Source organism: Idiotropiscis lumnitzeri, chromosome 20, assembly GCF_059441095.1.
Source record: "Idiotropiscis lumnitzeri isolate Australia: NSW breed Sydney's pygmy pipehorse chromosome 20, RoL_Ilum_1.0, whole genome shotgun sequence".
Lineage (NCBI taxonomy): Eukaryota > Metazoa > Chordata > Actinopteri > Syngnathiformes > Syngnathidae > Idiotropiscis > Idiotropiscis lumnitzeri.
The window spans coordinates 9,056,175-9,076,454 of NC_142410.1; the positions used below are offsets into that span (position 1 = coordinate 9,056,175).

The 20,280-nt window shown below is 43.0% G+C and overlaps 1 protein-coding gene across 4 annotated transcripts; it reads left to right on the plus strand.

Annotated features, from left to right (window-relative positions):
• The first annotated feature begins 126 nt into the window (after positions 1–126).
• On the plus strand, positions 127–20,204 carry ttyh2 (tweety family member 2). Of its 4 annotated transcripts, none has more exons than XM_088285321.1 (15): positions 127–575; positions 7,040–7,218; positions 9,135–9,246; positions 12,104–12,330; positions 13,254–13,349; positions 14,953–15,025; positions 15,945–16,014; positions 16,088–16,143; positions 17,113–17,205; positions 17,275–17,367; positions 17,433–17,575; positions 17,762–17,947; positions 18,026–18,104; positions 18,392–18,418; positions 19,281–20,204. In XM_088285321.1, the coding sequence occupies exons 1-15, from the start codon at positions 447–449 to the stop codon at positions 19,359–19,361; spliced, it is 1,644 nt and encodes a 547-aa protein (XP_088141447.1). In that variant the 5' UTR covers positions 127–446; the 3' UTR covers positions 19,362–20,204. The 4 variants fall into 4 exon arrangements, with proteins under 4 accessions (XP_088141447.1, XP_088141448.1, XP_088141449.1 ...); XM_088285322.1 differs by having other exon boundaries at positions 12,110–12,330; XM_088285323.1 differs by lacking the exon at positions 18,392–18,418.
• Positions 20,205–20,280: the final 76 nt, after the last annotated feature.

The following is a 20,280-nucleotide window of genomic DNA, read 5'->3' on the forward strand; positions in this document are numbered from 1 at the left end:
AAACGGTGAATAGTGTTAAATGAGTTGTCGTTACCGCAGTTGTCCACCAGGTTGCAGCAAAGTAACAAACTTCTGACAATTTACCAAAATGAACGAGAAACACTTCGTAACGACCTCTTCGGTCGGTGATGCCCCCTGCCGCGTCAACGCGTGGCTACGAAGCGCGCTCCCGCTGTATTGTGAACGCGCTTCGTGGATCCAAACACACACGGGATCCACCAGCAGCTCCTCGTGATTCCTTGTCATTGCCGAACAAGCGTGAGATCCACCCGGATCTGAACATTCTCCTGCGTGTGTTTTTGGGACTCGCGTGGAAGAGGAGTGCGTGTCTCCACCACCACCACGCACGAAACATGTTTTCATCACCGCCTTTGTCTCACACGAGACAGGACTAACGAGGCGCTTTGAACTTTTTGGGTGGGTGGATTATTTGGGTTATATCAGGGATGTCTTCTTCACGCGTGGATTACATCGCACCGTGGTGGACTTACTGGCTGCACAGTTTCCCGCACGTCAATTTGAGGCTGCAGCCGGTGGACAACAGCTTCAAACCCGACGACGAGAACTACCAGCAGGTCAGTACGGAGTACCGGGAGGACATCTCCAATCACTTTAATAGGGACAGCCACCCACGGGACACTACATTAGGTACACCTGTACACATAGGAATGCTGTTTCGAATATTTGGATTCAATGTCAAAGGAATTCATGTGATTTCAAACTGGCCTTAAAAAAAACTTGATTGACTATACCTGACTCAAAACCCGAATTTGATAAACTGAACCCTGACCTGAAGCACTCAATTTCGACATTTGGCTTGAAACACAACTTGGAAATGCTAACTAGCTTGAATCCTCCACTCGGAACCCTACCCACTTGTTTTAAACAGCTTCAAAGCCTAACCTATGCTTGGAACTACAATTGGGGCCTGAGCAGCGACTGTTACAAAAGTAGAAATTATTCTTACCATCCTCCATAAAGAATCAAATATTTTGAGGACCTAAATATTTACACCAAAAAAATAGCAGACTTTACACACACATTGAGCCTGTGAAAATCTGATATTTGAAAGTAGTTCCGCTAAAGTCATTTGGTGTATCTAATATTGCGTCCAAACTGGTATAATGCACAATTGTATAATAGCTAAGGCAATGTGCCATGTGATCGGCGTGATTGTTTTCTGTTTTCCTTAATGAACACCCACAATTCAATTTAAGAGGAGAAAACATGGCGGAGGCTCTCACATGACCCCGGGGATGCCTCCCCATTGATGGCGAAGTTGCTGTGTGGGCTGAATTCCTCGGGACAGAGCATGTTGGCCCAAAAGACGACATCATGCGTTAGGCGGGCAGGTTGGGCCTAATCGGACTTCCCATTTTGTCAAGTTTGGACTTCCCAACAATACGTTTTTATGGACAACGCTTAGTTTATGGTCAGCACTAATTGGCAAGGCGTGATTCGTCTGTATATCGTCAATAACGCTGATGAATGTGTGTATTCTTTGAGTCACGCCAGTGGGATTCGTGTTCTCATTCTTGATTTTTTTTTTTTGTGCTCGCTAGCAAGTTAGCAGGCAAGATGTGCAAGTGACGTGTAATTTTGATTCCCACAAAGAGACAGACAACACAGCAGAATCATATAGAGATTTTTGGGGTTTTTTTGACCCGAGGTATGTGCTAATATTTTGCAGGTCGCATTGCCTCTACTCAAGACCATGAGAGAGCTTGAGCGGAGCCTTGTAGTTCATTACCTCATTTTATTTTAAATTATGAAGGATTGTGTTTGTATCCTTTTCCAAAATTACATATTTTCCTTCACTTATTATCTTAAAAAAAAATGTGAAATCACGTCTGTGGATGCTAATACAGTTTTTGTGAGAACAACTGGGCGGGAAAAACTGTTTTATAGCTTGTTTGGTATCAACAAAAATAAAGCAAATCTCAGAAAAAAAATTAATATGCAAAGCGGGGGTGTGGATTTAACATCAGATATTTAAAAAAAAAAATGGAAGCTTTTATTTGCAAGCCATATCGCCCAGTTCGAAGTGTTTCTGTCTGTGGCGGCTACAAGGAGCAAAACAACACAGCCCTTCGACCTCCTGAGGCAAAACCAACAAAAAGGTCCGCTCGAGTGATGGGGGGCTGGGTTGTCTCTTCCCCTTGTCCTTTTGTTGAGGACCCCCCCCCCTCCCCCATCTGCCCCTGGGTCACAAGGGTTGCTTCTGAGACCCTTACCTAGAAAGAGTCTTTCCTGGAAAACTAGTCGTTAAATTGCGCTTAAAGTTTCTGTGACGCGTTGAAGATCCCGCTTCCTTGCTCCGACCCCCGCCCCCCCCCCCCCCCAGGCCCCACCCCCCTTACTCGAGCGTGCCGGCTTCACCGGGACTTAATGGCATCCCAGCTGCGAACGAGGCCCAGCCGAGCGCACTGTGCCGGAAAAAAAGACCCCTGTACCGTCCCTCCTCCCCGAGGCATCGAGCAGAGCGTCGCAGTGGATGACGAGGGGTGGGACTGATGATTGGTGGCGGTTGGGTGGATGGGGGGGGGGGGGCAGTTTTCCTTGTAATGATGGCAGTTGGAGTGCATTTGTCGCTCACTTGTAGTGGGAGGTGATATGACGTCATCCCGCACTTTCGAGACATGTTAACTGCAGCATGTCCGCAGGAAATGTGAAAAATCCCAGAGGAAATCATGGAGGTTGAAATAAAAACTTAATGAAATCTATAGGCCGTGTAGTTAAAGTACTCGGAATATGAAGACGCCCGACGCGGTTTTATAGGAGCCCCCTTTGGATTAAAACTAGGGATTTTCCACCATTGCTTTTCAGAACGCAGATACCGAGTACCGATACCTCTGATACTTTTCATATACAGTGTCAAATTTCATTTAACGCAAATGACAAAATTGCACAGATCGGCCAAAGAGTCGCAGAATAGCGCCAACTACTTTCAAGGAGGACTTAATGTCTTTGAAACCCTAAATTGAAACCTTATCCCTGATTTGAAACCCTAATTTCAAACTCAAAGATACGCTTGCTGCAAATTCTAACCCTAGTTTGAAACCCAACACTTTTAAAACTACTGGGTCAAAAGTAACCCATGAACTATCTACCCAGCATTGGGTCAGTGGCTGCCCTGACTGGGATTTGAACCCAGATCCCATGTATCGAAAGCCATCAAAGCTCTTTAGTGCTCCCCAAATCCGATCTTCGGCCTAATCTGCTCGGTCAAAAATAATTGGGCCTACCTTCAATAAAAATAACCCAATCTGCTATCCACTGAGTGTCTTGGGAAAACAACCCGGCATTTTGTAGTGTCGTAAACCCACTGTACTCTAAAACCAAAATTCTGGCTTGAAAACCCTAAACTTGACTCGACCCTAATTTGAATCCCAACAATGGCTTGAAAGCCTAAAAACAAGTTTCGGTCACTTGTCTTTAAACGTTGCCTAATCGGGCATGTCTGACACTCGAAGGGCAGCCAACTTTCAAATCTTCAAGTTACGTGGAATGGAATTTCTGGAATTTCCCGTTATGAAAAAATAGGAGCGGGGAATTCCATGGCCTTGCTCGTTTCATGACCCGCCACCCGTTTAGCTCCTGTCACATCGAGGGAACGTCACTGTCCACACCTTCTGAGTTGTTCCTTTCACACTAGCGTTGGTCCACTTGCACGCGACTTGCGCAGCGTGGCAGATGGAGTGTGTCTGTAACGACGTGCTTATGTATTAATTAGAATGGCTGCTTATGTAGGAAGTATTGATTTGAATAAATTTCACTCTTGGATTACTCGCCAAAAAGGGGATGAAGAGCAAATGGTATGCATGTGTTTTCACTTTTTTATGTCGTTTAATATTAGCGTTATGTCTTTCAACATGTTTAAAAATAAATAAATAAAAAATGATAAAAAAATGAAATGGTGTTTTTCTTCCATTTTCACGGAATGCCACAGCCCATTTAGGCAGCAAGCAAATTTTGTGTAAGGTACATTTTTGGGGAGTTATTGCACCACCTACTGGCTGGGATGTTTAAAAAAAATGTTTTTTAAATCTTTGCTTTCTTCCGATTTCAGGGCATCCCACAGCCCGTTTAGGCAGCAAGCAAATTAGGTTCAAGGATTATTGCGCCACCTGTTGCTCCAAATGTCTGTCAATGTGTTTAGAAAATGCCTACAGTTTAAAACGTTAAGCATTATACTAAATGTTTACATGCCGCTTCACTTTTTATGGCAGCCCGTTTAGGCAGCAAACAGTCATTGGACTGAAGTGGGGGAAATTGACGTTCATTTTTTAGGAAGAAAATATAAAGTTAAGTGTGTTTGTCCTGCACGGATATCTTTAATTCGAGATTACGACGTCCGCAAAGAGCAAAATGTTTGCCGTTCAAATATGCAAGGTGTTTTTAAAGTTAACGGAAGGTCGGAATGCCGGCGAAGTAAGTGCTGCAAGCGTGTTTCTGCATGCGCATCCTTTCCTTCCTCTTGCTTGGATGCTACATAATTTACAGACCATTATTTCTGCCGAGAGGAGAGAGAGTGCAAAAGCGACTTGGGAATTGTCCCGCAAAAATAGAGAGTGCATGTTTTTTTTTTTGTTTTTTTTTTCTCCCGGACAAACAACAAAAAGGACATCAACTATTCTTTTGACAGCTCGGATCAGCGCCGAGCTCCCGTCCGTCCCTTGCCTTCCGTCCCCGCCACATTCCCTCCTTTCTCCGCATCGCCTTAGCTGCGGGGAATCACAAGACGGCCATTGAAGCGGGCCCGTCACATGCTGCTCCATTCAAACAAACGCCGATGGTCCCCCTTTTCACTCGGCGAGCTGCGCGTTACCATGGCGATGAACTCAGCGCTTCATTTTTATTTATTTTTTCTCTTTACCATCCTACATTCTCCTCGGCCTGCTCGCTTTTGTTTTATGCGTCGACGTGACCCGCTTGTATGTTTGCACCGACGTAAGCGTCTTCGTGACCTCAAACATACAAAAAAAATTCCAACCCTGGCCTGAATGCTTACCGTCAAACCCAAATTCACACCCAAACCCTAATTTGAGATCCGTACCCTGTCTTGAAACTTGGCTTTCTAACCTTTCAACTTGAAACCCCAACTTTGTCTCCTTATTCGAAAACGCGACCTCTCACTTGAAACCAGACCCTGGACCTAATTAAAATCCATAATCCTGGTTTGAAACGCTTAATTTGTAATCCTTACCCGGAATTAAAGCCACAATTTAAACCAGAAATCATAATTTGAAACACGATTCCTGTTTTTTAACCTTAATTTTATTTCACAATCTAGTCGAGATTATAAATTTCGGCTCCTGTCCTTCTCCGTATCAGTAGATTGGGGGGGGGTGAAGAGAAGCGGCAGGCTAACAGGCCAAAATCCAATAATTTCTGCGGGTCGATCATTTCAGCATACTGGAGCCCGAACGGAAAAAAAAAAAAATTCTCTACAACCTGCTGACTTCTTTTTCGCTCTCAGTCGCCAGCATTTTTTGAGCAAACCATAACTCAAACCTGAAACCCCAATTTAATCTCCTAAATTGAAAGCATATTATATCAGTTTAATGAGTCGGTGTGACCTGCTGCATAATTAATAAAACAAAAATTCCAAGTGAATTTAAAAAAAAAAAAAAAAACTTTAAAGAAAAGAACCAAGCTAGGACCATCTTTTATGTAGATTTCTTTGGACAAAAGATTTTTATAGGTCAATTTGAGCCCCAGTATAACAAGACAGGCGTGTAATTCCCTCTCATTTGCGGGCCCGTTTTATGTTGAAAGTCGACGAGGTCGACATCATAGCTGTGAAATGAGACAGATGTGTTTCCATCTTTTGCTCTTTTACGCCGTCAAACGGACCAGCCTCGTTTTTTTTTGTTCTCCTCTCTCGCTCTCTTTCGATTCGCCGTAATCCAGCGGATTCTCCCTATTTGGGGCTTTTAATCCTTCTCTACTCTTGCGGGATGCATGACACTCACCATGGGAACATATGGCTCGGCAAGCAAAAGATGTTAGGCGCACTAGAAAGGAAATGGAAGGGGTGGGGGGTGTGGGGGTGCGCTCAACCCATCTGCTCGCATTGGCCGATCTATTTTAGTCCCGTCTTTCACGGAAGGTGGGACGAAGTGGAAGAGGAGGGTGTCGGTGTGTATGTGTGTGTGTGGGGGGGGGGGGGTGTAGGAAGAGCGGAGCTGAAGCGCAGCGCAAGGAGGTGTCTGCTCGCCAGCTGGAGGCGAGGGATGCTGCCAGAGAAGATGAGAGCCCCCCCAGTAAGCAGTTGGCCTTGTTTCTGCCAGCGCTTCAGATATGGAGATGATCACAATCTCACTCGCCGTCTTGCAAAGTGATCATTACTGTAACTCGCACAAAGAAAATCAGAGTGAAAACAAAGACGAGGAGATTTCTTGGCTTTTTGCTGTTTTTGTATTGTATCAAAAAAAGTGTTTCCAGAAAATTAACTCACTCAGTACCAATGACGGATATATACGTCTATTCAATTTACCCGGGCTGGAAGTGTTTCAACCCAAAGCCCGGTTTGAAATCCTAATTTAAAACCCTAATTTGAATAATTTGTCCTGACTAGACACCTAAAATTGCATCTTTGTCTTGAAAATCCAACTTGATACCCTAATTTGAAACTCTAACCCACACCTGAAACCCTTAATCAGGCTTAAAACCCCCATTTTAAAGCCCATGACTACACTTTAAAACCCTAACCTCAACTTTGAACCCTAACCCTTAAACCTGTCTGAAGCCCTAATCTGATAACCTCACCCTACCTTGAAACCGTACCCCAAACCCTGTTTTAAAATCCTGAACCCAATTGTAGCCTAACTTGACACCCTAATTTGAAACCCATACCAAAACTTGAATCCCTATCCTCGGCCTTGGATACTTGATTTAAAACCCTAACCCCGATCTGGACCACCAATTTAAACCGTACTCAAAGCTTGTCGGAATCCGAGCCGTTCCTAATTTAAAACTGCAACCCTAATTTAGTATTTGTATTTAAATGATGACGCAGGCTTTTGGTCTTGTTCAGTCTTTGCTGTTTCTGGGCTGCGTGGCGGCGACGGCGTTGGGCGTCAACCTGCTGTGTCTGGCCGTCTACCTGAGCTGCCTGTGTTGTCGGCGGAGGGATGACGACGACGACGAGGACACCAAGAAGCCGGCGTCGTGCTGCGTCACCTGGTCGGCCGTCGCCGCTGGACTCGTCACTTGGTGAGCGACAACGCGGATACTTCGCGATTTCAATCGCAACTGAAGTCTGTATGAAACAATTCATTAAAATCATTTGAAAGCCCTACTTTACAAGTTAGAACTAAAATGTGACGCCATATCCCCAACCCAAACCTGAACCTAAACCTGAACCCGTACTTAATACCCTAATTTGAAACCCTACCCATGGCTTGACAAAGTAGAGTTTTGTTGCCCTAACTTGGAAACCTCATTTAAAATGCAATTTTGAAGCCCTAATTTGAAAGCCTAACTGTATTCATTCCCTAATTTAAAACCCAAATCCTGTCTTGAAGCCCTAACTTTCAACATACAGTACAATAGCATTTTCAAGCACAGTGAGTTTTTCTCAATGCGGTCGGTCCTTATAAACAAAAATAAATACATTTTTAAAAAAAACACTTTCCTCTTGCTATTCTCAAGGTATTTACTATTTCCCCTTCGATTTACTCTGCAAACATTTCGCATGCACAACGGCGCGCGCCATTTCCTTTCCGCGCGTCTCTCTGGCCTTGTGTCCTCGCGGCAGACAGCTCCGTCTCATTAAAACCGTGTCTCAAGTCGCTGGACACTTCATTAGGTACACCTGCAGACTTCACAATGACCGCTCACACCAGAGGATCCAATCGATCACGTTTTCTTTTACATAAAGATCCCCGTACGCCGCATAGTAAGCGATGGCGCGTGGTCGCCGCTCGCTCGCTCTTTCTCCCTCTCTGTGCTGATTGGCTAATTGAATCTAGTGCGGCCGAGGCCCTGCTCTAAACCATGTGACAGTCGTGTTGTACAACATATTTCCGCAGTCCCACCGCTGTCGAGCTTTGCGTTTTCACATGTGTCCAATGTTCTTTCATGAATATCATTTAATGCCGCCCATTGTTGACCTTTTAAAAGCGCCTTTTCTATGTGACCTTTAAAGCTGCAGTATGTAAGAGCAAAGGCTGTAAATTATGTATCGATTTGCTGCCGGTTGCTGCTGACAAATCAGCGAGTACTTTTTGGGGTGTGTGTGAGTGTGAGAGTCTCAGTGGGCAAAAACACGGAAGCCAAACATGCTGCAGTGTGAAGAAGCAATTGAGCGCCAAATTGAGAGAGAGAGAGAGAGAGAGAGTGTGTGTGTGAGTGAGTGAGAGCGGGGGGCAATTCTGCAGTTTCAACTTGTAAATAAAACCAGGACGGTCACCAAACGGTCGCCGTCACTCTTCTCCTCAGTTCGGCTGCCAGTTTGGGTCAAAACGTAAATATTTAATAAACCCAACTGAGTCTATTCGTTTTAGCCGACAGCTCCTTTTTTTTTTTTTTTTTTTTTTTATTCCTCTGCTGCCGCTGCTGCCGTTTCACTTTAGTTTTCCCCTAAATTCCTCCCATCTTTTTCTCTGCATTGTCATTCCTCGCCATGACAGTTGTGCACCGTCTGTGATGTTCTTTCTCTTCGGCTTAAACTCCAGCTCGACGAGAACACACGAGGCAAAAATGGTGTATTCATATTAAAATAAACAAATAAAAAAATAAAAAAATCTTGAATTAATGAGACTGTTGCCAGCAGTCAAGCCGGAGCATTTTTAGCACCCGCACAATGGCGGGTGGAAAAAAGGGGAATCTCATTCAGTGAACCAAACTCGAGTCTTTTCATGTGCGTCATTATCACACCTCGCATGTGTCCCGATTTGTTTGCGCTAATACCTTTTTTTTTTTTATATATATCTCCCGGTGCCTTTCATGCAAACATTGTGCGTTATTCATGTCACATCTCCGCCGGAAGCGCCACGCTCACGCTAACAAAACACCTTGTTGTTTAAATGATGAGCGCCGTTGTCGCGCTAAGCTAGCGCTAATGTACCGAGCAGCCAGAAAATTTTTGTCCTTTTGCTTTCCGGCGACTGACTGTGCCTCTCCCGCAGCGTGGCCGTGGGCGTGGGTTTCTACGGCAACAGCGAGACCAACGACGGCATCTACCAGCTGACGTATTCGCTGTACAACGCCAACAACACGCTGGGCGGCGTGGACAGCCTGGTAGGTGCAACGCGGCGACCGAGTGTGAGCGTCGGCCACTTTTCTGCGGATGAGATCATCGCTGGCCTTGTTGTTCAATAAATGTCGTCCTAAAATTGTCCTGCATGTACTTTTAATTATAGGGCATTAATTCTGGTGATGTTATTTCATTCACTGCCATTGACGGCTATAGACGTCAAAAATCAATTTTATTTTCTCGGCTGGTAGCGAATGAGTTTTAACTCACTACACACACATACAAAATAATGCAGAAAAAAAAATATTTAAAAACCTAGTTTGAAATAAAATGAAACCCTAATGATGGCTTGAAACCCTACCCCAAATGTGAAACCCTAAAATGAGACTGACTGGAAACCTTAATTTGAAACCTTAAGTTTAAACTCAAACATAATTTGGAAGCCTAACCCAAATTTTCAACCATAACCCTAATTTGAAACACTTACCTTTTCTTGAAACCCTACCCCTGCCTTAATACTTACATTTGAAACACCTCGAAACCCTCACCTTGTCTCGAAACCCTTAAGCAGACTAGCAACGAAAACATCTTACTTTAATTTGGAAGCCAAACACTGCCTTAAAACCCTAACCATATTTTAAAACCTTAACTTGGTATGAAACCTTAATTTAATTCAGTAACTTGAAACCCTACTCCTACATTAAAACCAGAACCCTTTAAAAAGTTACAACATGTACCCCGACTTTAATGGCATGGCTTCAAACCCTAACTTGAAACCCCAACCCAAATTTAAAAACCCTACCAAAACCTTGAACCCTACTCCTTGGAACTCTCACTCAAAAAACTAAAAACCTCATCCCCTTTTTTTTTTTTGTCACTGGAGAGAAGGCGCAAACACAACCCAGGCTGTCTGAAATCTCGCAAACGTGTGAACTCCATCCAGCGCATAATTAGATGTGACGTTCTTTATTTGGGAATCCCATGCTCGGTGCTTTCCTGAAGAAACGGTGGTCTTCCTAAGCCGGACAAAGAGCCCAGTGTGCCTCGGCTCTCCTCCGGGAAACAAAATGCTTCAAATGAAGGCGGAAAAGGGGACAATTCAGAGCTTGGACTGAAACTGGAGAAAGGCCGAAGGAACTCTTTTGAAGGAGGCAAGACCTTGATTGGCCACAGTCTGGAAGATATGCTGATGATGTGTTGAGGGACAAGCGCTCTCTTGGAAGTGAAGCCCGAAGCTGGAGAGTGGCCAAAACGGCGTCCTTTTAAAACTCCAGATTGGAACCCAGCAGCGCTAAAATGAACTCTCATCGTTTCGAGAGAGCTTGACCACCATTTTTTTTTTGTTAACTTAATCTCAGCCTCTCATCAGTAATAATCTGAATTCTGTTTTCCGAATTAAAGTAGAAAAAAAAAAAAGATTTATGTCAGTCGGTCTGCACATTAGAAAAAAATGAATCGCATATTAAATTGCGATTGCACAATTGAGGGATTAAAAAAAATAATATTAAAAAAATAAATAATAAAAAAACCATAAATAAATAAATAAAAATTCCACAATCATTCATCCTTAAGGTTGATAATTTTCTTGTATTTTAGAAACCCAATTTTATGTCTTTACTTAAAAAAAATAAAAAAATTCAGTTTCATGTGTTTAAATGTCTTGAACGTACATTCTACTCATTTTTTGTAATCTACTTTTGTTTTCTCTGCTTTGCTTTTGAATGTTTTGGACTGTTTTGTTGCCGTGTTGTGGTCGTTAAGTTTATTTGTTGCGTAAAAACGAGCATCAAATTCCTGCTTGCCCGACTGTATATGTCACGAGTCGGCTTTCTTTATCGTCTTTGTTTGTTTACAGCTTGTAGAGATAAAAATCACTCCCTCAAATTGCTTTGTGCCCCGACCTAACTCGCAGCCAATTATCGCTTCAACCGCCACGCTTATATGAAATCCACTGGGAAAATCGTATCTGGTAGAATCACATATAGGATTGCCGTTCTCCCTTGCTCGACTCCACCTCAGGCGTTTTGAAATTAGATTCTCACAGAGTTGCGTGAAGGTGTTGTCCGGCCTAAATAATGGCGATTTTTGGCATCATTTGTCCCCCCCCAAAAAAAAAAAAAATATTTTTAGTACATTTTAGCACTACAATGTCCACTTCAACGGCGCAAAAAAAAAAACCACCTTAAAGATACTCCCTGCACATTCTAGCAATGACAGCGCCACTGCCACCTACGGGAGTGGATGTGCAATTACACTCCCCCCCCCCCCACAAAAATTGCAGCCTTTGCAATTAAAATGATTTAAATTACATTTCGATGTTGATTTGTGATCAAGAGGCGTCTCACATTTAGTACAAGTGTTAGTTAGGCGCCCTTGTAATTTCTTTCACGATTCGGAATTGGCCTGATAAATCCGAGTTTAAAAAAAAAAAAAAAAAAAAAAAAAAGTGCCAACGATGGCTGATTTGTGAGCGCCATCGTTTCTTTTCCGGAGGCTACGCGATGAAAATAGCAACTAATCCCTCACACAACAATACGACAAGCCTCTCCATTAGGCGCTAAGCACCCGCAGCTGAAGGGGGAGCATTTATTAGCCTTTTTAATTAGCGCGTCTCGCCGTTTCCTCGTAAACAACGCGCTCCCTCCGAGCAAAGTCGGGCGTTAGAATTAAAGTCCGTGACGCGCTCGTGTCGAGTGAATTCGCCGTTTTGCCGTCCTCATCGGAGGGTTCATTAGCCGCCGGCGTACATTGCGTGAACACAATATTACCGGTGATATGGTCAGTAGGTGAAGCAGCATGTGGCTCAAGTGCAGTCTAGTCTGAAATAAGCGCACTTAATTAGCCTGGATGGTCCATCTTATCATGTTGCTTTTTTTTTTTTTTTTTTTTTTGCGTTGTGAGCTGCAGGTGAGCACCACCATGGGCAACATGAAGAGCGGCCTTCATCAGCACCTGGCCCGGCTGGACGAGATCTTCGCCACGCGCGGCGACTACGTGCAGACGCTGCAGTTCATGCAGCAGATGGCCGACAACGTCATCAAGCAGCTGGTGGGCTTGCCAGACTGGGCCCAGGCTGATGTGGACCTGGCGCCCGTGGCCAAACTGACGGCTAGCGTTGAGTACTACAGGTGAACAAAACTTGAAAACCCTAACGCTGATTTGAAACCTTAATTTAAACCCTAACACTGATTTGAAACCTTAATTTGAAATTCTAATCCTGGGCTGCAAATTTAACTCAGTTCTACTTGCAAATCCTAACGCAAAACAACAGCAAAAAAACCCACCTAATTTCAAATTCCAACCCTGGTTTGCAACCCTACCTAGAAAATTGACCCACAGCTTTTAAAGCCCTAACCAACACAGAAAAGCCTCAATTGAATTCCTTATTTGAAACCCCACAATCTGATTTGAAACACCAACACTGGCTTGAAAGCATACTATGAAGCACCAACTCAAACTAGAAACCCAAATTTGAAACACCAACCCTGTCTTGAAACCCTAACCTAACACCAGAACCGTAACTTGCAATTGAAATAATACTTGGAAACCCTTAATAAATGTTGAAACCCTACTTTGACACCCTAATCAAAACGTGAAAGCCAAGCTTGAAACCCTAACACCAATTTAGACCCTAACTAATGATAGAAACCTGACCAAAACCCAAATCCCTAATTAACCCCTAACACTGATTTGAAACCCTATCTCTGGTTGATAGTAAATCACTGGAAACCCTAATTAAATTTTCAAGCTCTAAACCAGTCTAGAAATCTTCATTTAAAATCCTTGTTTGAAACCCCTTACCCTACAACGAAACTCCTTGATACCCTAATTTAAAACCCTAACCCATGTTTGCAACTCTGGCTTGCAACCCTTACCCCAGCTGAAACCATATTTTCCAAGGAAAACCCCCCAAAAAATGAACATGGTGATGTCACTCCAAGAACTATTTTCTTCGAGATGTTGAACATATTTCCCAGCTCAGCAATCGCTCACCGGCTGTTCATTCAATCGTTGCGTGTGTTTGTATGCCGATGTCATTTCTGCGACGCAGGTGGCTGGCCTACCTGCTGCTCCTCATCCTTGACCTCATCATCTGCCTGCTGGCTTGTCTGGGACTCGCCAAGCAGTCTCGCTGGCTGCTCACCACGTGAGTCTCGTGCACGCGCTTCTGTCATGAAAGACGTCGATTAGCGTACCACCTGCTAAATCCCATCGAGAATTGACTGCACGAAGTGCATTCTTCGCGCCGGATGCCTGTGACACATTTAATCAGCGGCCCAGATGTTCACCCGTAGAATCCACCCAGCGTGACGTTAACGCGACGCAATTCCTTATTTTTTGCATTTCGATGAACACGCCGACTGCGAGCGATCAATTCAATCACTTTAAGTAATAACTTCCTCACGCGGCACCGCAAGACTGCTCGGGAAATCATAACCTTACTCCTTTGAGACCCTAACACTTGTTTGGAGCCCTAGCGCTGGCTTAAAACCCTAATTTGAAAAAGCCGAAAACTAGGTCTGGGCGAGTACCAATTACAGGTATCGGCCTTATTTTAAGGTATTAGGTAGTGGTCCAGGCTGCTGATACCAGCTACCGATACTTAACTCATTCAACCCCAGAAATGTTCACGAAGGGAAACCCCTCAATTCGAGCGTTTTTCTGGATTTTGACTGAAAAAAACACGGCACTAGGACGCCGAAAAAAAAAAAGAAAAAAGGGAAAGACGTATAAATACGTCTTTGGGAGGCGGGGACTACATTTCTGAATACGTATATGTATGTCTTATCCTTACTCAGAATCGGTGAGTACTCAAAGTACTGAGTCGCCAAAGCGCAGCGCTCGCCTCTTCGGGGGCGGGGGAGAGAGTTCACGGGGGCGTAAAATCCACCGGAACGTCCGTCCATCCAGCCGTGCATCCCCCTGTCGCCCTCAATCGCTCAGCTACGAGGCTACGCGCGCCCTACTAACCACAACAACACACACACACACACCGCCACCTCACTTCAACCCGCATTTAGCTCCGAGCCCCTTTGTCAAGACGTCCCGTGGGATGCTCTTTTTTCCACTCGAGTGGAATTCAAGCAAACGATTCTCCGGGCTGGGGGATCGTGTGTTTGGGGATTGTGTGTTAGCGTCTCAAGCTAACGGGCTAAATTCCGCGCCAAACAAAGTGTCACTCGCACGACTTTGACCTCGAGTCATCCTCTAATGGACTTAAGGTTCGCGTTTTAATAGGCCTTTCAATTGCTGAGTGCCTGATGTCACGATGAGATCAACGTTTGTCCTTGAGGGTGCAGAGAACAGCTGCGTTTTTTTTTTTTTTTTTCATTATTTTGATAACTGGCCAGTGACATCATTGTTTCAAACCCTCAGGACGTTGACATTCAGTTTCAACTCAGGGTAGATTTATTTAGTATTCTTTTGGTTGCCAAGTGCCGAATCTGAGCTCTTATTTGCTTATTATTAATTGAACGCTTAACGATAATTACTGAAAACGTACTTTTAGAGTGCCTCGTTGTCAGCCATGACTGCATTGCACGTCATGAAAAAAAAACAAAAAAGCAAACTCTGAAGGAGAGGGGAAAAAAATAATCTTATGTCACAGCCCGTGTGTGGACAGGTGCTCTGCGCAGTCGACCGCTTTAGAGTGCCTCATTGTTGTCGTGACGGGATATTCCAGCCATGAGGTGTTTATTTGAAATGTTATCGTTTCGAGTGTGTTTAAATGTGTTTGAATGCCCCACCAGGATGATGCTGTGCGGGGTGCTGACGTTGATACTCAGCTGGGCGTCGCTCGGAGCCGAATTGGCCGCCGCCGTGGTGAGTTGCCCGGCATGCCATCTGTTACAAGTTTATTTACTCATTTCTGAAAAAAAAAAAAAAAAAAAAATGTCAATGAATCATTTTCCCGCCGCTGTTAACTGGTACCTGCGGGCGAGCTCGGGATCCATGCGTAACCACGGAAACGAGCCGGAAGAGATGGTCTCGCTCGTTGGACAATGAGGAAAAAGGTCTCGTTAGTCAAGCGCGCACGTTGGGAGCCGCGTTGCCATGGTAACGCGCTCATCAAGTCAGCGCGCTAATTGTCGCTTTGCACGCTAGTCATGTAGCGTCATGCGGGGTGTCACAAGTAAATTTTCAGGTTAAAGTTTTAAATGAGGGTTACGGTTGCAAGTCACTTTTAGGGTTTCAAATTAAGGTTTCAAGCAAGCGTTGGGTTCTCAAATTAGGGCTTCAAGCCTGGGTTAGGTTTTCAAGTTATGGTTTCAAGCAAGTTGCGGTTTTCGTCTGGATTCATGTTTTAAGAATGCAGTAAGGTTTCAAATTAGGGTTCTAAATTAATATTTCAAGCCAATGTTAAGGTTTCAAGTTTAAAAAATTTTAAGACAGGTTTCAGGTTTCAAAGTAGGGTTTTAAATTGGGATCAAGCTTGGGTTGTGGTTTCCAGTTAAACCCTAAAGACAAGATTAGGGTTTGTAGTCACCGATAAGGTTTCAAGTAAGAGTTAAGTTTTCAAATTAGCATTTGAAGCCTGAATTGGGCTTCAATGTAAGGTTCAAAGGTCAAAGTGGAGTTTCAAGACATGATTAAGGTTTCAAATTAGGATTTCATGCTTGTTTTTTTTTAAAAGACAGAGTTAAGAGTTCCAGAGTAGGGTATCAAGTTAAGGTTTCAAACCGGCGTTAGGTTTTCAAAGTGTCAAGCTTCCAGTTTGACAGCGCTGCGTGTGATTTTTCAGGGCACGAGCGACTTCTGCGTGGCGCCCGACAAGTTCATCATGAGTCAAATCAAAGGCGTCATCGGCACAGGTACGACTCAGAAGAATGCAGAGTCACCAACCGGTCTTGATAATCCTGACTCGACATTTGGCTTACTTTGCAGATATCGTTCATTATTACGTTTATTGCAACCAGACGCTGACCAACCCTTACCAGCAGGTACGCATCATAAAAGTTAATAATAAAAATTATAAGAATGCCAACATGTGATTAGTTACAGCTGCCGATATAAAGCCATGTGTTCACTGGATTGAGCAGGTGTACCTAATGTGGCCGGCGTATGTCAACGTAGTTGCCTTTAGTTGACTTTTTGCTCGTGAACAAAGTTCACCGCACACGGGAGGTCACTGATTGGCTGAGGAGCGAGGCACAAGCCCCACCTCCTTTTTCTGGTATTTATTATTTCGTTCAAAGGTTAAGTTTTGGTTTCAAGACACGCATATTGCATTTATTTATTTATTTTTGATGGGGTTAATTATCTTGTCCCCTTTTTCAGATTTTTTTTTTTTTTGTCTATTTTTCAGAATTTGTTTTCTATCATTTTTTTTTCAAAATAAATCTAAAAAATATTCATAAAAACCCAAAAAATATTTTTAAAAAAAACAAAGACCCCCCAAAAAAATAATTATAAAAGAGGATTTTTTAAAATGAATGCAATATGATTCTTTAAACGAGTTTTTATTCCAAATTAAATTTAATTTCCAATGCTTCTGCTTCTGCCCTCTGGTGGCGAAAAGGTAGACTGACACCAACTCCCAACAAGACAAGGGCATGAGCTGTAAAAAAATGAGTTTTCTTATCTTCCTCATGACTCATCCATCATTTGTGAACTACAATTCGGTGCCGCAAACAATAAAAAAATACTAAGATTCTGACTGCTGCAACATTTTTGAGAGAAAAAATGTGCAGTCTAGTTTTTTGTTGCTTTCAAATGACTTTTTTGTAAAAACTGGGATTAGGGTGTTGAGGTAGGTTTTCAATATACAGTTTAACTCAGGGCTATGGTTTTTCAAAGGAGGGTTCGGTTTCAAGACAGCTTTCAAGAAGAATTTAGTCTTCAAAATATTTTTTCTATGTGATCGAATTATTAGGATGATTATTCTTGTAATACTCTTCCTGTTTTTGCAGCCTCTGACGCTTTTCCAGAGATCTTTGACCACCATGCAGATCCAAATCCAAGGTTTGCTGCAGTTCGCCGTGCCGCTCTTCCCTACAGCGGAGGTAACGCACACACAAACATGCAACGCCCACACGTACATTCGGCATCAGCAATGATGTTTTCCTCCGCAGAGGGACCTGGTGGGCATCCAGCATGTTCTCAACTCATCTGAGGCCAGCCTGCACCAGCTGACAGCTCTGCTCGACTGCAGGGGGCTCAACAAGGTGCGGCAGCGCCAAGGACGGGCACGGAACGTCAGCGCGTGAACTGTCTGAACGCATATTTGCAGGACTACCTGGACGCCATGGTGGGCGTGTGCTACGACGGCGTGGAGGGCGTGCTCTACTTGTGCCTCTTCTCCGTGCTGGCGGCTTGTGCCTTCACCATCATGCTTTGCGCCATCCCCAGAGCGTGGAGACAGATTGCCAGCAGGTCGGTTTGCTGTCCGAATGTCTTGCAAAATGGAAATAGATAATGGCTAGGAATAATCCACACAAGCAAAAAAAATTAGGAACGATACCGTCCACCTTGTCCATTGGAACGAAACGAGAAATAATCCCCAAAGTCCGAAAAGTTTCAGCGATCAAACTAAAATGTCGGCCGTTCCGCCACCCTCAGCGAGCAGGACTACGACGACATGGATGAGGAGGACCCCTTCAACCCGCGGCGCAACCGAATGGGCTCTCAGAACCAGAACCACACCACCGTGCACAGCTTCTGCAGCTACAGCAGCAGCATGGGCAGCCAGAACAGCCTGCAGCCCCCCGCCCCCCCGCTCTCCAGCACCCCCATGGGCGACTACATGTGAGCGCCCCAAAACCGGACGCGTTGTTGGACACGAATTTTACTTGACTTGTGGTTTGTTTTTGTTTTTTTCATCAGGAACCAGACGGCTCTTTTCGGTGGGAATCCTCGATTTGAGAACGTGCCTCTGATTGGACGAGGCTCGCCGCCGCCCTCGGTAGGTTGGGTTCGTTTTGTAATAAATAGAATCATCGCTCGGACAGAAATGGCGACACTGGTTCCTTTTTGTTTTTTTATTCAGTCACATTTTTTCCAAATTAAAAAAAAATATATTTATATTCCTGCATAGTGTGCTTTGGCGCCGCTTTGCTTTTCTGAACTGTGCAGCTTTGTGCTCGTTGCTTTTTGGCTAACAGCTTCCTTTGTTTATTTTTGTGTTGCTTGTTTGTCCCTCATTTCTCTTCTTCTTCTTCTTCTTAATTTTTTTTCAATCAACTTTTGAAGATTTACTCTCAGCCGTATAGAACCCGAGTAAGTCTAGTTTTCATTCAACTTTTCCCAACGCCTTCCTTTCTTGCCCCCTTGCATGGCCATCGGGGGGCGCTGTACTTTGCATGGATTCATTGAAATCAATCGTCTGCATGTATTATATGAGAAATACGGTAGCGCCATCTAGTGGAGTAATATATAATTAGAGAGCTCTTGTCCAAGAAGGATTTTATTAGTGTCTTAAGATAAATGCTGGAAACTAATTTTTATTTCCATATGCAGGTGTTATCAAAGACAAAACATTTTTTTTTAATTGTCAAGTTTAAAAAAAAATAAATGAGTTTTTAGAACAAAATAAATTTAATTGGATCCCTCAATATTAATTATAATAAATTGTCATAATCTATAGTTCTACATGTAGCGTTTGATCATTTTTATATCCTACAGCAGCTGTCACTAGACAGAAATGTTAATTAAATGTTTTAAATTGTCATTTTCAAAATTAGATTTGAGTTAATAATGTATTAGATATAAAACTTAAGAAATGAATTATATGCGAAATGATTATTATTTTTTGTATTATTATTTTTTCAGTTACATCCACTGCAGAAATGTCCCTAATATTTTAAAAATTTTCGTTAATAAATTTTGGGGTTACTTCAAATGTCACTTCATGTTTTTTTATTTAGTTTTCCCATATTAGGTTATGATACTTTATTAAATTATTGATTTTTAAATTATTAAATTATTTAAATTTAATGTTTTTTTTTTAAGCGTTTCATGTTTGACTTCTTTTTAAATGACCGTCCCTTGGCAACGCAGACAACTGCTGGAAAATTAATCTCTTAACTCCCCAACATTTCTCTTGTCAAAATCTCACCTCTGTCATGTTGCGTCCTGGCAGTACTCCCCCAGCATGAGGGCCACCTACCTGTCCATGACCGAGGACCAACGTCGGCATTTTGGCAACGACTTCCAGGTGTGAACGTGTGGACACCAAATCTTTTTTTTGGGGCGTTGTAAGCATGAAAGTAAGATGGCAACACGGTTCGTGGACATTGAAACGTGAGGAAAGACTTTCTTCCAGGTTCGAAAGACACAAATGTGCACATTTTTGCCACCCCTCCCCAAGTCAACCATGAATAAAAGCCGAGAAAATTTTTAATTACAACAAGCAAGGTGCATAGAAAAAAGTTTTATTTTATTTTTTTTTAAACATGATTTTTTTTTTCCTGTTTATTTTTCTTCTTGGCTGTTTCTATAGAGTACACATGGAAAATAATAGCACTGTGGTGACATTTTATTTTCATTTTTCTGCACACTTCTCTGTGTGCGAACCAATGTCAAAAAACACTTGTAAATGATTTGTACAACAACTTATTTTTTTAATTATTATCTTTTGTGCCATTTTTTTAAAATATATTTTTGTTTGTTTTTCTACTCACTGAAGGGCCATTAATGTACATTTGTCTTTGCATATCAACTAACTTAAAACTGCCCTTTAGCACGGCACCAGACGCTGTTGTGCTGCTGCTTTTAACCACCACATTCAGGTAAATGGCGTTGGCTAATAATAATTAATATGAGTAATAATAATAACAATAATTCATGCCGTTTTGTTTCCGCATGTCACACTGTGTACGTGCATTAAGAGTGATGCCTAATTCTGTGTGGGGCCAAAAACTTTTTGTGTCCATTTGTGTGTTGAATAAATATGTTTTTAGTATTGCTGCATGCGTGTGTGCGTGGGTGTGTGCAACTGATAACACCTACTTTAATAGCAAATAAGATTTATTTGTGGGAAAAAAAATCAAACCCATTTGTTTAATCCATTTTAATTCTCATGATTTTTCCATGCATTGAAAGGGGGTAGGGGCTTCAGGCTGTTTGTTTTGTTTTTATCT

What these genes read in the sequence shown, in the direction of transcription:
- ttyh2 (XM_088285321.1), top strand. Translation starts at nt 447, where the DNA reads ATGTCTTCTTCACGCGTGGATTACATCGCACCGTGGTGGACTTACTGG. An exon ending in TCTCGCTGGCTGCTCACCAC is followed by an intron (nt 13,350 to 14,952) that starts GTGAGTCTCGTG and finishes ATGCCCCACCAG; the next exon opens with GATGATGCTGTGCGGGGTGC. An exon ending in CCGAATTGGCCGCCGCCGTG is followed by an intron (nt 15,026 to 15,944) that starts GTGAGTTGCCCG and finishes GTGATTTTTCAG; the next exon opens with GGCACGAGCGACTTCTGCGT.